At 48.1% G+C, this 14,862-nt stretch overlaps 1 protein-coding gene and 1 long non-coding RNA gene across 3 annotated transcripts in view; one reads left to right on the top strand and one right to left on the bottom strand.

Annotated features, from left to right (window-relative positions):
* The window catches only part of TRABD2A (TraB domain containing 2A), a 54,037-nt gene extending 43,267 nt beyond the window's left edge, over window positions 1–10,770 (bottom strand). The window contains 2 exon segments of the mRNA XM_067703956.1: window positions 24–390; window positions 10,389–10,770. Coding sequence (XP_067560057.1) covers window positions 24–390; window positions 10,389–10,496 — 475 coding nt within the window. The 5' untranslated portion in view covers window positions 10,497–10,770.
* Window positions 10,771–11,550: 780 nt separating this feature from the next.
* LOC137206020 (uncharacterized) lies at window positions 11,551–13,757 on the top strand. Of its 2 annotated transcripts, XR_010934411.1 has the most exons (3): window positions 11,551–11,640; window positions 11,902–12,036; window positions 13,445–13,757. It is a non-coding gene; the product is annotated as an uncharacterized lncRNA (long non-coding RNA). The 2 variants fall into 2 exon arrangements; XR_010934410.1 differs by having other exon boundaries at window positions 11,902–13,757.
* The last annotated feature ends 1,105 nt before the right edge of the window (window positions 13,758–14,862 follow it).

Below are 14,862 nucleotides of genomic sequence, written 5' to 3'. Positions count from 1 at the left end.
GAAACTCCCTCAGCAAATCAGACTGTAAGTCTGGGCAGGTGGCAGGTAGTCTGCGTAGAGACCCTTACCATGCTGGTCAGGCGTCATCCACGAGGGCATCATGAGCTTGACGTACTCAAGGTGGCGCTTAAGGCGGCCGTAAATGTCCCTGGGGAGCACGTCCTGGAGGTTCTCACCTCGTGGCAGCATCTGACAGCTGGTGAGGGCCGAGATAGTGTAAGGGTCCATGAGGTCCAGCTCAAAGTACACGATGCTGCTCTGCTGAAAAGCCTCCTTGGAGGTGTCCGGGATGAAGTCCCAAACCCGGGTGTACGGGACATGGATCGTGCCAGAGAAGTAAGACAGTGGGTCTCGCTTTATGGTCCACAAGAAGGAATTCAACTCATTTTGCTAAAAGGAAAAGAGACAACATCAAGGCATGATATGGAGGGACAGGAACCTGAGAGGTAAATTAGAGAGACAAGTCACCCTGCAGGAGAAAAATGATCAAAATAGTCCAGGCAGATTCACCTACCAGGGGCAGGAGTCCTCAAAGCAGACTGAATTTCAGCATCCCCTCCCTTTTCTCATCGAAATGTTGACTAAAGATGAGAAAGCAATACAGTCACCAGCTTTGAGTTTGCCCCACGCCTGCTCTAGCAGCTGGACAGGAGTTAAACAGGGGATTCTCAAGGGACCACAAGGACGCACCTGGTACAGGTAAAGGGACACCTGAGGAGCCCACTGTTACCTCCCAGGCACACCCGGTGGTTTCTACTTCTTCGGGTCTCAAATTCAACAACCCCAAAGGCAGAGTCTCTCAACTCTGGCTGCACATTTGGAATCACCTCCAAAGCTTCTAGAAGTCTGATGTCTGGGTCTTATCCCAGGTCAATCACAATGGGATCTCTGGAGGTGAGATAAGAGGTTATTATATATATATATATATATATATATATATATTTTTTTTTTTTTTTTTTTTTTTTTTGCAGTACGCGGGCCTCTCACTGTTGTGGCCTCTCCCGTTGCGGAGCACAGGCTCCGGACGCGCAGGCTCAGCGGCCATGGCTCACGGGTCCAGCCGCTCCGCGGCATGTGGGATCTTCCCGGACCGGGGCACGAACCCGTGTCCCCTGCATCAGCAGGCGGACTCTCCACCACTGCGCCACCAGGGAAGCCCTAGGTGATATTTTTAAAGCTTCCCTGGTGACTCCAAGGTGCAAGCCAAGGTTGACTCCACAGTCCTAAGAAGCCCCTGATTGCACAGTTTGCCCCTGTCCCTTTAGGACATGCATCGTCCTGCATTTCTCTCTTACAAAAGCCTTCTGCTTCAGCAGCAGAGAACTGGATGGTTCCACGATGTCTCCCAACAGTTTTATAGGCTGAGCACTGGTTACATCCTGAGGCCAAGCCACTTTGCCCTTTGGCCCCGAGTGTCTCTCAGTCTCAACAGCGGGCATTTATGAAACATCTGTTTATTAAGAGCTACTGTACAAAGAAGTGCACAGGGCAGCCCTCAAGGAGTTCAAGTGTAAAGGTCAGATATATGCATGGGGTGAGCCCCACATCAAGCAACCCAGAAATGTGAAAATCCAGGTTTTATAGGAAAGAATATTTGGAATTCATTCTCTGTCAAAGGCTTCGTTTCAGCAGCCCTTTAAGTAGCATGCTTTCCTGGATGGTGGGGTTTCAGTTTACTGTCAGCTCTCATTATGTATCATAGTTATGTTCTATAAAGTCCCTGTGAACACTGAATTACCGGATACTGAACCACTGCTCCTAGGGGAAACACAGGGTTAGGTTCCTGCGAGCCTCTGGTCACAACGCTTTAGTCAACAGAGCAATACATACCTCGTTTTATGTTTTATGTGTGCTTCTGTTGAAAAGCACCTTCTTTAGTATATTTTGTTGACTTGTGAACATTGAACTCATAGCCAACAACACCGTAACTCATGCCTGCATGAGGCTCATCTAACTCATGTATTTTCTCCCTAAGGCACATCACTGCCCTCCTGTGCTTAGGAACACTAGACAGCACTTCATTTTGAACAGTGAAATCACCTCCAAGAAGCACAAAAATGCAAAAAAAACGTGGCACTAAGTAAACTACAAAAAGTACACTTGTTTACTTGTTTCTAGTTTGAGGGGTGAAAGAGACAAGCCAGAGCACTGACTCATTCGACCTCCGCTGGAAGCCTGTACATCCAGCCACTCAAATTTTTTTGCAGTTCTGGGCACATCTGCACGTGAAAGTGAAAGCACCACAAGCTTGGGGTTCACAATTTTAGCAAGCTGGCAAATTCACAAACATGAAATCTACAAATAATGAGGGTCAACTATATTTGCACTTCTGTGTCATTGTTTCAGCAGCGGCAACCTGGTCTCAAATGAAATATTACACAGAATCTCAAAATATAAGACCGATGAGGGTGGAGCTGGCTGAAGCAGGGGCCCTACTCTCTTCAGCCTGCTCTTCTCCACCTGTCCCCCTGTCACCTTCACAAAAACACCATGGGACCACTCAGAGGAGAGCAGAGGCAGGGAAGCACGTGGGCTGGGGTGACATAACAGCAGGGGGAGGTCAGGGGCCAACAAGCCCACAACTTTCCACAAAGGACATTGGCTAAGCAGCCTCAGCAGTGCTGGCCACAGGGGAACAGGCCTGGTGCCCCAGAAGGGACTTTTCCAAAGAAACTAGAAATCCTGATATTAAATAAAATCTTCCAGTTGGGAAATGAGACCTCAGTTTTCTCAAAACACCATGCACGCCAGATGGAGCTTATCTCATTAGCCTCCAGCCTGTGACCTTGTTTTATAAAGTATTCAAATTATAGTTCTGCTCACACACCCAGCTTTTCAAGAATGCACTAATTATGCTCAATTCTGCTTCTGTCTCAGCCACCCCACTGAGGTTTGGTTTTTTTTTTTTTTGCCGTGCTACATGGCTTGCGGGATCTTAGTTCCCCAGCCAGGGATGGAACTCAGGTGGTGAAAGTCAGATAATAACCCCTATCATAAGTAATGGTAATAAACAAGTTAGACAAGTAAAAGTTAAATGACTGAACGAATGAGAGAAAAAACACATTTTTTAAATAATTTTTAAAACCTGATCCTTTTTGACCCACCTCCTAGAGAAATGGAAATAAAAACAAAAATAAACAAATGGGACCTAATGAAACTTCAAAGCTTTTGCACAGCAAAGGAAACCATAAACAAGACCAAAAGACAACCCTCAGAATGGGAGAAAATATTTGCAAATGAAGCAACTGACAAAGGATTAATCTCCAAAATTTATAAGCAGCTCATGCAGCTCAATAACAAAAAAACAAACAACCCAATCCAAAAATGGGCAGAAGACCTAAATAGACATTTCTCCAAAGAAGATATACAGACTGCCAACAAACACGTGAAAGAATGCTCAACATCATTAATCATTAGAGAAATGCAAATCAAAGCTACAATGAGATATCATCTCACACCAGTTAGAATGGCCATCATCAAAAAATCTAGAAACAATAAATGCTGGAGAGGGTGTGGAGAAAAGGGAACCCTCTTGCACTGTTGGTGGGAATGTAAATTGATACAGCCACTGTGGAGAACAGTATGGAGGTTCCTTAGAAAACTACAAATAGAACTACCATATGACACAGCAATCCCACTACTGGGCATATACCCTGAGAAAACCATAATTCAAAAAAGTCATGTACCAAAATGTTCATTGCAGCTCTATTTACAATAGCCCGGAGATGGAAACAACCTAAGTGTCCATCATCGGATGAATGGATAAAGAAGATGTGGCACATATATACAATGGAATATTACTCAGCCATAAAACGAAATTGAGCTATTTGTAATGAGGTGGATAGACCTAGAGTCTGTCATACAGAGTGAAGTAAGTCAGAAAGAGAGAGACAAATACCGTATGCTAACACATATATATGGAATTTAAGAAAAAAAATGTCATGAAGAACCTAGGGGTAAGATAGGAATAAAGACACAGACCTACTAGAGAACGAACTTGAGGATATGGGGAGGGGGAAGGGTGAGCTGTGACAAAGCGAGAGAGAGGCATGGACATATATACACTACCAAACGTAAGGTAGATAGCTAGTGGGAAGCAGCCGCATTGCACAGGGAGATCAGCTCGGTGGGAGGGGACCGCCTGGAGGGGTGGGATAGGGAGGGTGGGAGGGAGGGAGACACAAGAGGGAAGAGATATGGGAACATATGTATATGTGTAACTGATTCACTTTGTTATAAAGCAGAAACTAACACATCATTGTAAAGCAATTATACTCCAATAAAGATGTAAAAAAAAAAAAAACAACCTGTTAACGGTTGAATTAGTATTAAGAGATGAATGGTGTACAGGGTCTCCAGCCAGTCCTCAGGCATCCTCTTAGGGAGTAATGAGAGTCCCCAGGGTTATTTAAATACTACTTCAAAAAGCCACATGGAAACTGTAGTCTACAGAAAAATGGTTGCCAAAGGCTAATCAAGCAATCAAATGTCTCACTGCTGGTTAAAATTAGATCAAGCTGGTAGAAAAACACTGGTTAGACAGTAATCAAAAGCTGAGGTTGACAGTTATGTCTTTGGTTCATTTTAAATGGGTAACAGAATAATTACCTTGAAATGCAACTGGTTTGCCAGAGCTGGGCTTCCAAGCATAGGTTTAGTTTGTTTTATTTGTTCATTTTAGTGGGAAGAGTTGGTGATCAAAGGGGTCTTGGATGATGATACGATTGGAGACCACTGACCTATACATCTGGTTACACAAGTTCCACACAGTCTACCAAAGGGCTTCTACACAGTTTCCAACTGGAGACATGGCAAATAGTTGAACTATTATTATTAAACACATGGGCACCTGATTCATTGTCATCTATTAGGAGACCATGATAGTAAACAAATATATTCCAAGAAAAACCAAACCCATACTGCAGGATCATAACATGGGGTTGGTGGGGAGTGGTGAGGGGGTGTTTCATTTTGGTTTGGTTTTGGACACTTAATGTCCCTAGTGTCCCATCCTACCTCAAAATGCCTACACTTCTCTTCAGGAACAAAGTCTGTTCAATTACATGTATCCATTCTTAGTTTCTTATTTATTTTATTGTTGTCTTTTCAACCAGTATGAGTCTAAAAATAGGGTTATTGTGTGATCTTTTCACTGAAAACTGCTCAGCTTTTTTTTATATATAATATTTTTCTGAGAACATTTCTTGGTTGATTTTTTTTTTTAATATTTATTTATTTGGCTGCATCAGGTCTTAGTTGCAGCTCGCAGGCTCCTTAGTTTCGGCTCGATGGCTCCTTAGTTGTGGCATGCGAACTCTCAGTTGTGGCACGCATGTGGGATCTAGTTCCCTGACCAGGGATTGAACCCGGGCCCCCTGCATTGAGAGCGTGGAGTCTTAACCACTGCGCCACCAGGGAAGTGTCTGCTCAGGTTTTTTAAAAAACAGTACTCATGTTCTGGCATCCAGCCATGCACTGACAGTCATGATGCTGAAAGCAGCTGGCTGATACTGACTGTTCGCCGTGTGCCAGGCACCATCCAAGCGTTGCACATGGATGGTTCTGCTGCATTTGTTCAACGCTCATTTCTTTCCCAACTATCAATGCTGTGCCCCCCAAGCGCCAGGCACGGCTCTAGGCACGAGGCACTAGGAATACAGCAGTGAATGAAGTATGGGTCTCTGCCTCCGGTATGTTAACGGTAACTGCTGAGGAGAACACAGAAGCAGAAGGGGAACAGGAAGTACTAGTGGAGGAGGGATGTTGTCTTAAATAGGGTGACCAGGGAAGTCCCTGAATGTCCAGTAGGTCATTTAAGCCTTGCCGTGAAGGAGGTAAGAGGTCAAAGTACAGGACTATCTGGGAGCAATCCCTCCAAGAGGAGGCAACAGCAAGTGCAAAGACCCTGGGGCAGAAAGGCCCTCAATGTGTTGGAGGAGCAGGAAAGAGGCCAGCATGACTGCAGCTGGACAGCTCCAGAGGAAGGCAGGAGGCAAAGGTCAGAGAGGTCAACAAGGCCTGGCCGCACAGGGCCCCCGTGTCCCTGGAAGGGTGGAGGCTTTTATGCTGAGTAGGATGGAAGCTGGTGCAGGTTTTTAATGAGAGAAGTGAAACGACCTGAGTTAATGTGTTGACAGGATCACTCTGGCAGCTGTGATGAACAGACTACTGAGAGATGAGGGCAGATGAAAGAAGGTCAGTTAGGAAGTTACTGAGATGACCCAAGTGAGAGAACAGAGCAGTACTGACAGACTTGATGAGAAGTGATCAGAGATGGGATTCAGGCTGTATTCTGGGAGCAAGGGCCAACAGGATTTGCTGATGAATCAATTAATTAAAAGGATGAAGTTACCATCAACCCAGATGGAGAAGACAGGGTGGAACAGGATTCGAGGGAAGGTCAGAAGTTTGGTGCTGGTCCCGCTGAGTCGAAATGTCAAGCAGACATCCAAGTGGGGAGGTCGAGTGGATAGGCGGATACATGAGTCTGGAGTCTGGGAGAGATCTGGGCCCCCGATGAAAAAGAGGGTGTGGTCATTTCGATGTTATTTAAAGCCATAGGACTAGATGAGATCTCCAAGGGACTAAGTGCAAACAGGAGAGAATGGGTCTAGAAATGGTCCAACTTTGTGAAGTCAAGGGAAAGAAGAGAAGCCAGAAGAAGAGAAGTGGCCAGCGAGGTAGCAGGGAAAATCAGAAGAGCAGGAAGCCCACTGGAGGAAGAGCTTCGGGGAGGAGACAGTAAGCCAGTGGGTTGGATGTGGTTGATGGACTAAATAAGCCGAGGATTTGGGCAACTGACCTCTGGATAGAGCAACACGGAGGTCGCTGGCGACCCAGACAAGAACGGTTTTCGTGGCATGGTGGGGGTGAACGCCTGCCCGGTGCCCACATAGGAGAGATGGGGAAGAGAGGAAGAGGGAGGATACACACCTAAGTAAGACACTGGCTGTTTCCAGACGGAGACATCGAGGCCTTGAGAGGTTTATTATGCTACAGAAGGTCTCATAGCTGCTAAGCAGTGGATCCAGGATTTGAAGCCAGGGAGGCTGGCTCCTGAGCCCCAGGTTTTAAACACCGTATCAGGCGGCCTTAGCATGCAGCAGACATCCCCCGCGATTCAGACTTACATCTTTTTCGGTTCGTACTCTGCTAGGTGCACCATCGCTCGGGAGGACCACCTGACTCCACATCTAGAGAGGCTCTGTCCAGCTCCCCATTTGGGGCCTCACTGACCTACCCAGATGAACCCACACTGACATCTTTCACTCCTCAGGGGGCCATCCTTTCCCATTCTCTCTTTAAGGGATAACACAGCTTGGGGGGTGGGGGGCTTTGCCACTTTTTTTTTTTTTTTTTAAGCCAGGGGTTTTAAAGTGGTTTTAAAGAAATGATCCTTATCCTGTGGAGCTTCTTCAATACATGGAGTTCTGTTCTGACCCGGGAGGGCACCCTGTCTCCCACTCTGGCTACTGACACCTGTCTACCAGGCCCTTCTGAAAGGCGAGTCTTCAGGGCTTCTGATCAGGGAGCTCTTACCTTGTCTTTGCCCACAGGTGAGCCCCTAGGCTGCTGCACTGATCTTAGGGGTGCAGCTGCCCCTGCCTCACACCGACACCCTCGGGGGAAGGGCTATTTGTCTCCATAAAAGAAAAACAAAATGGCTCTACCACCCCCCTTTCACTGTAATTGTGGCCCCTACCTACTACTAGAGGGAGTCATTATCTTAACATTCTGATGATTTCAAAGGAAAAAAAAAAAATTAACACCATAACAGGTTTCTTTTAAAAGAAGAAGACATGTCCATGGATGACAGAGACACACGAAGTTCTGCGGACTGAATCACCTTACCGGAGATTTTAACACACGTGTGTAATCCATACAATGAAGTAAAGCAGCACAATGACAGCTTGTGTAACGTGGGCTAAATCCCTAAGCCACGGGCCCGCTCAGCTCTTCCCATCCAGCTCCTGGACCTGAGATAACTGCTCTTTTCCAAGAGGACCCTTCAGCAGACCAGCTGGAATGATATTAAAGTAAGTTGGCTTTAGTGTGCCCTTTTCATTTGAGAAATATTTATTTAGCATCTACTATGGCCAGGCACTCTTGTATGCACTGGGGATGCAGCAGCAAACAAAAATTCCTATGCTCATGGAGATTGGAGGGGGGACAATAAACAAACATTTTTATCAGATGGTGGTTAAGTGCTACACAGGAAAATAAAGTCGGAAAAGCAGATAGGAGGGCAGGGTGGCCGGGGAATGGGGGCGTGACATAATCTTTAATAGGTAATCGGGAAGGGTCTCATTGAGAGAATTTGAGCAGAGCCCAGACGGAAGTATGGGAGCAAGCATGTGGATATCTGGGTGAAGAAACAGCAAATGTGAAACAACGCTAGCAGGAATGGTAAGAACGCTCCAGAGTTGTGTTTGAGTGTTGATAAGGAACAGACTCAACCTGTGTGGCGGACTTTGGCTCAGAAAACCTCTCTAATGATTAATGAAAGTTGAAAACCAAGCCAGCTATCAAGCCACAGTCCTTCCAGAAAGCTACAGGAAGCTGCCACACCGGATGGGAGGCTGGATTCCAGACCCTCACTCTACAATCTCAACACCCCAACCCCCTGGGGGACCCACCCACGGTGCCCTCTACAGCCTGCAGGTCAAGCAGACAGCCCTGCCACTGACTGACCTTCTGACCTCCACACAGGACAAGGCAGTTTGCCCACAGAATAGAACACTGATTCTCAAAGTGTGGTCCAGGGACTTGTGAATGTCCCCAAGTCCCTTTCAAGCAGTCTGTAAGATCAGAACTATTTTCATAATAATACAAAGATATTTTCATTCTCTCACAAGTGTACAAACAGAATTTTCTAGAGGCTACAAGTCTCTAGATAACATCACCCTCCGACAGTCAATGACATGTGTGCTTGTGTATTCTTGCGTTTTATTAATATTTCCATTAACCCACACAAGTGTTTTACTATGAGACCAAAAAGTATGAGAACTGACAGAACAAAAGACCCACGAAGACAGATTCAACAGAAGGGAGAAACAGAGACCTTATCAAGACTCACTCCATAATATTATTACAAGTTGGTAATAGATTCGCAAAAGTGCAAAGCACTCTGCTTTCTTATGAAAGGATGGACTTCTGCCTTGTATAACAAGCCCGCAGCTGCCACACCGCAGCAGAGTTTGGAACGATCCCTGGTGAGGATTTCCCTCTTCGGCCTCCACGCGTCCACGCGTCCGCAGCCCAGGGCGCCCTAGGAACACAGTGCAGCTTCCCGGGCAGCCCTGTGCGCCAGGAACGGCTCAGTGAGGTCACCTTCTCCCTTGCTGTGGTTAAGACGATGAATAAAATCACGGAGGGAAGTGGACGCGGCCCCGGATGCTGCGCAGGTGTCACCGAAGGTGGGCAGACCCCTGAACTCCGGCAACCGGCGTTCGAGGGCGCTCAGTCTACGATCACCCTCCCCAGCGCCAGGGATCCACAGAGACTGGACCCACCGATGTAAACTCGCAAAAGTCAACTTCCACGGAGCTCAGAAGAGAGGGACTTCAGACCTGCAGAAAATTCCGAGCGTAGGAAAATTGATCAGGAAATGGAAACGCTCTTCTCGAAAGAGGCTCAGCCCCGGAGACGCCAGACCTGCCGGGTTTCCGTTCGGCTTCTGCTCCTATAGGGCTGGGTGGACACGGGCAGGTCACTGGGGCTCTCTCACCTCGGCTCCCCTCACCCCAAAACGCTGATGCGAAGATCTAAGGAGGCGCCGGGTGCGTGAACGCTAGGCTGTCAGACCTGGTCTCTCCACGAACGCGCTCTGTAACCTGGAGCACAAAAGTCCCTCTCTGAGCCTCAGTTTCCCATATCAGTAAAACAAGGGGGATGGCTTCAGCTCCCCCCACATTCCACCTAACTCAGGCACTGAATAGACGAAGGTTAAATCAAGCAGCTGCTGGGGGCTATTACCATTTAGAAACAAGCAGAAATGAAACGCTAGGGACGAGCAGGCAGAACAAACTTAAAAGTAAATGTGCCCAAGTCCCGGGCCCACTGGGTCTTCGCGGATTCGTCCCTCAAACGCCAGCGAAGCAGGCTGGCGAGACCCGGGGGACCCGGCCCGGGACTCCCTTCGGCTGACGAATGGCGATGGCTGCGGGACAGGGTCTCTCGTGTGGCCGGAGTTCTGCACCCCCGCCGGAAAGGGGAACCCGGGGGCTCGGCAGGAAGCGCGAGCTAGGAGGCGCCGCCGTGCAAGGTGGGAGCCCGACCCGCTGAGTCGGCTCGGGGTCCAAGAGCACGGGGCTCAGTGCGGTTGGGAAGGTAACCACCCCCAGGAGGTGCCGGGAGGCGGCCGCGCCCGCGCCCGCTGCGCGCCTTACTTGGGCCTTGAGCTTGCAGTTGGCGGAGGCGGGCGCGCCGTGCGGAGGGGCTGCGCTCGCGGGCAGGAGGCAGAGGGTCGGCATCAGGAACCAGCTCCAGGGACTCATCCTCCTCTCGGTGGCTCCGAGGCCTGGGGCGCAGAGGGAAGGAGGGACCCAACAGTGGCCTCCCGGCTCGGCTAGCCCGCGGCCGCTGGGCTGCGTACTCGCCCGGCGCCCGCCATGGCGCGCCGGGCTCGAGGAGCCGGGGGCGCTCGCCCCTTTCCCCGCGCCTCTCGCCGGCTCCCTCCGCGGTTAGCGCGACCGCCTCCGGGCGGGGCTCACCCCCAAGCCCGGAGGCGGCGGCCAAGTGAGGCTGAACCCCGACCCCGCCCAACCCCTCCGCCGCCCGTCTGCCCTGAGCAGAGGCAGCCGCGGGATACGCGGCCCCAGTTCTCCCGCCCAAACCCTGCCCCGGCCGCCGGCCACCCCGTGAACCAGAAGGGAAAAGTGAGGCTCCAGGACTGTCTTCTAAATTCAACCGAAAATCGTACTAGCTCCTGCCCTTACGTCTGCGTTCACGCTGCCAATTCTGAGGGTGGCTCTTGATGGAAAGAAATAGACCAAAGAAATAAATGAAAGGCTATTTTTAAAGGCAAGTTCATGTAAACAAAGGCAATCGCAGGGAAGTTTTGTCTGTAAAAGAGGAGACTAGTCAGTGTGTGCATTCAGTTAAAACCCGGAACCACGAAAACCGGCAGTCCATCAAGTGCCCTCTTAAGGGATTTGGGAGAGTAATAGGAAGGATTAACAGCGAACTCGAAGGATTACTGCAAAGATTAAATGAGGACATTTAGGACGCACATAATAGGTCTGCAAAACGTGGTCGCTCTCTTTCCGCTTTAAACTCCCCAAGGGGTTTTTTCCAGCAGTGACCCTTCAGGAAGAAAAAGTTATAAAAGCAACTGGTTGTGCCTGGCCTCTCCCACCTCCCACCCAAGGCCTGGGTGCACTCCACCACCTTCCTGTACAGCCCAGACTCCTGCCCGATTAACTTCTGAGTGGTGTTTAACGGAGCATTCGTAGGCAGGGTATCTTAATTGTTTTAAGTCCCCGTCCATTTTGGGAATCTGATGTAAACTTTGGAGAATCTCGGGGGCGGGGGGGGGGGGGGGGGGGGGGCGGCGATTTGCTCACAGTGGGAGGAGGAGTTTTCTGAGCCTCTGGTGCCCATCAGCAGTACTTCCAGTTAAGAGCCCCAGGTTTTTAAAAGGCAAGTTTTTCAAGCTTTCATTCAGGTTTTCCAGATGTGTGTGTGTGTGTGTGTGTGTGTGAGAGAGAGAGAGAGAGAGAGAGGGAGGGAGGGAGGGAGGGAGGGAGGGAGGGAGGGAGAGACAGAAGGAGGGAGAGGGGGAGAGAGGGAGAGGGGGATTGAGAGAGAGATCTCAAACTTTTCCCTATTCTAAATTCGAGTGAGGATTTGCTTTCTGGAGTTGACTCTCTCTCCTGTCTTGAAATAACTCCTTCGTTTCAGCCCGGCGGCAATCATTGGTCCCCAGCCGACCCAGAAGGCAGCCTGTCCGGGTTTTCAAGTTGCCAGCGCTGCCACCTACTGGAAAAGGAAGTTCTCTCTGGTTGTGAGATGCAAGCATCAAGAACTCAAAAGGAAGTAATTAACTATTATTTCATACTCTTTCCCCCACTCCAAATGAATTCTCATCCAATCAGCTGTGGCTAGAGGGAAGAGGGGGAGGAATAATGTGTCAGAAAACATGACTGAACTTGTTAGTCTTCTTACTGTCTCTTTTCTGTTCCTTTGATTTCTACTCTTACCTTTATTATTTCCTTCCTTCTACTTACTTTGGATTTACTTCGCTCTTCTTTTTCTAGCTTCTTAAGGTGGAACCTTAGATCACTGACTTTTAAACTTTCTTCTTTTCTAATACAAATATTTACAACTATAAATTTCCCTCAAAGCACTGCTTTAGCTGCATCACACAGATTTTGAAAAGATTTATTTTCATTAGCATTCTGTTGGGAGTACTTTCTAATTTCCCTGGTGATTTTTTTTTTTTCTTTGAACATGGATAACTTAGCAGTATGTTACTTGACTTCCAGGTTATAGATTTTTCCTAGATATTTTGTTTTTACTGATTTCTAATCTAGCTCCATTATAATTATACTCTGTATAATTTCAAATAGCTTAAATTTGCTGGGATTTATTTCAAGGCCCAGAATATAGTCAGACACTGAGTTTGAAATGTCTAGTATATGGATAACTTTGTTTGGTTCTAACATTTTTGAGGTGGAGCTTCCTGCCTTAGTCAGACCCATCATTAAGGAAGATTTATTCTATAAGACACTCAGTGTCCAAACATTCAGTAGAATCACATCTACCCTACATACATTGTCCCCTAACACTCCAGGGTGCTTCCCCAGACCTGGTGACAGGCAGGTGGGCATGGCCTGGTCCTCACTTGCCTTCTAAAGACATCTAAGCTGAAAGTCTTCCTTGCTTCCCTTTCATGGTCAGAAAGGAGATGCTAAAGGTCCCTGTAGCCTCCCCTCTGCCTATGCACAGAGTTTCTGTATCAGGTTCACCTCCCCCAAGTATTGTTCTTGGTCCATACCTCTCACATCCCACTGCCAAAGACCTGGATGTTTTTAATCCTTTCCCTCCTCCTTCTATTTCTCCTTCACGTACAGTTGATACCCTGGAAACCCTCCTTCTGTCCACCTACTCTTAATTTCTTCCTTTGTGCCCCTACCAATGGCTTCCTGAATTTACACCAACCTGTGAGTCTTGGTCCCTTCATAGCAGTCACCTGAGGAAATTATGCCCTGGATATCTTTTTGCTCTTTCCCCAAAATCAGATCTTTCCTCAAAAGCAAAACTTTCAGGATACACAGAGGATTTGCTGTGGCTTCTGCTGCACCTCTGTGCCTTTGCCCTGCCTGGCTTGGCCAGCCTGCAGCCATCCAAGTCCTGAGTCACTTACCGCACCGCAGGCTTCCCAGAATGGTCAAAACAGCTGCCTCCTGGTATTCATACTTTTGTTTAACCCCCTGTCCTTGAGTGTGAGCGGGACCTGGGACTTGCTTCTAACCAATGGAATGTGGCAAGAGGGATGGAATGTGCAAGGAGTGCCAAGGTTGCTAGAGTCTCTCTTCATTGCTGTCTTTGAAAAAGAAGTTGCCTCCCCTAATTCTGCCAACAACCTGCAAGAGCTCAGAAACAGATCCTTCCCCAGTGGAGCCTCTGCTGAGAACCCAGTCCTGGGAAACACCTTGATTGCAGCCTTTTGTTACCCTAAGCAGAGGATCCGGTTAAGCTATGCCTGAACTCCTGACCCAGAGAAACTGCAAGATAATAAATGTGTGCTGTGTGAAGCCACTGAGTTAGAGGTGATTTGTTACACAACAACCGAAAACAAATACACCAGGTGAAGCAGGGTGCCAAGGAATTCCCAGGAGTTCCAGCATGGTGCTCCACCATCAGGGTGTGTTTTCGAAGTGGGCAGCTGAAGACGGATTTCCTACACTTCTAGGTCTTCAGACTCCATGCATTCCTGGAAGGGGGCTAGAGTTTTGCCACACTCCCTTGGTCACCCAAGGTTGGCACCAGAACTTCTAAGTGAGAAAGGGCGGCAGTCATCCCAAAGCTGCATTGGCTTAGTCAGTACACAGATCCTGAGAAGGAAGAAACATCCCCTGACAGCCAGAAACTGACCTGGCTCTATCAGTGAGGACTTGGTTGGCAATATCCACAGCCAGGTTGTGGTGTTCTCCTGCTGAACGTAAATAATTGACAGAATATCAACATCTGCCAAGGCCACTCTGTGACTATGATGGATAAAGACAAAAACAAGCCCACTCCACGATCGTGTCACAACACAGACAAAACACGAACACTATCCAAACCACAGAAAGGACTAAACATCCCCTATCCTGACTAATGAGTGACTGCCGCTTCTTTACCAACCCCAGCTCTAGCCTGCATCATTCCCCCCACCTTATAGACAAGATGTGTTAAGATGCTGTTATGGGCTGAACTGTGTCCCCACAAAATTCATATGTTGAAGCCCATACCCCTGTATCTCAGGAGGTGACTATGTTTGAAGATAGGGTCTTTAAGCAGTGATTATGTTAAATGAGGCTGTTAGGGTGGGTCCTAATCTAATCTGACTGCTGTCCTTATAAGAAAAGGAAAATTGGACACACAATAGATTTGGACACACAGGTGCCCTCGGATTTGGAGGGATGATCATGTTAGGACACAGCAAGAAGGTGACCATCTGCGAGCCAAGGAAAGAGAGCTCAGGAGAAACTAAATCTGCCAACACCTTGACTGTGGACTTCTGGCCTCCAGAACTTGAGAAAATTAACTTCTGTTGTTTAAGCCACCCAGTCTGTGGTATTTTTGTCATGACAGCCGTAGCAAACCCACATAGATGCTCAGTCAGAATTACAACCACTTCCTGAAAACATTTAATCT

The sequence above is a fragment of the Pseudorca crassidens genome, chromosome 14 (genome assembly GCF_039906515.1).
Source record: "Pseudorca crassidens isolate mPseCra1 chromosome 14, mPseCra1.hap1, whole genome shotgun sequence".
Classification (NCBI taxonomy): domain Eukaryota; kingdom Metazoa; phylum Chordata; class Mammalia; order Artiodactyla; family Delphinidae; genus Pseudorca; species Pseudorca crassidens.
This window is presented reverse-complemented; position numbering and strand designations above follow the sequence as displayed.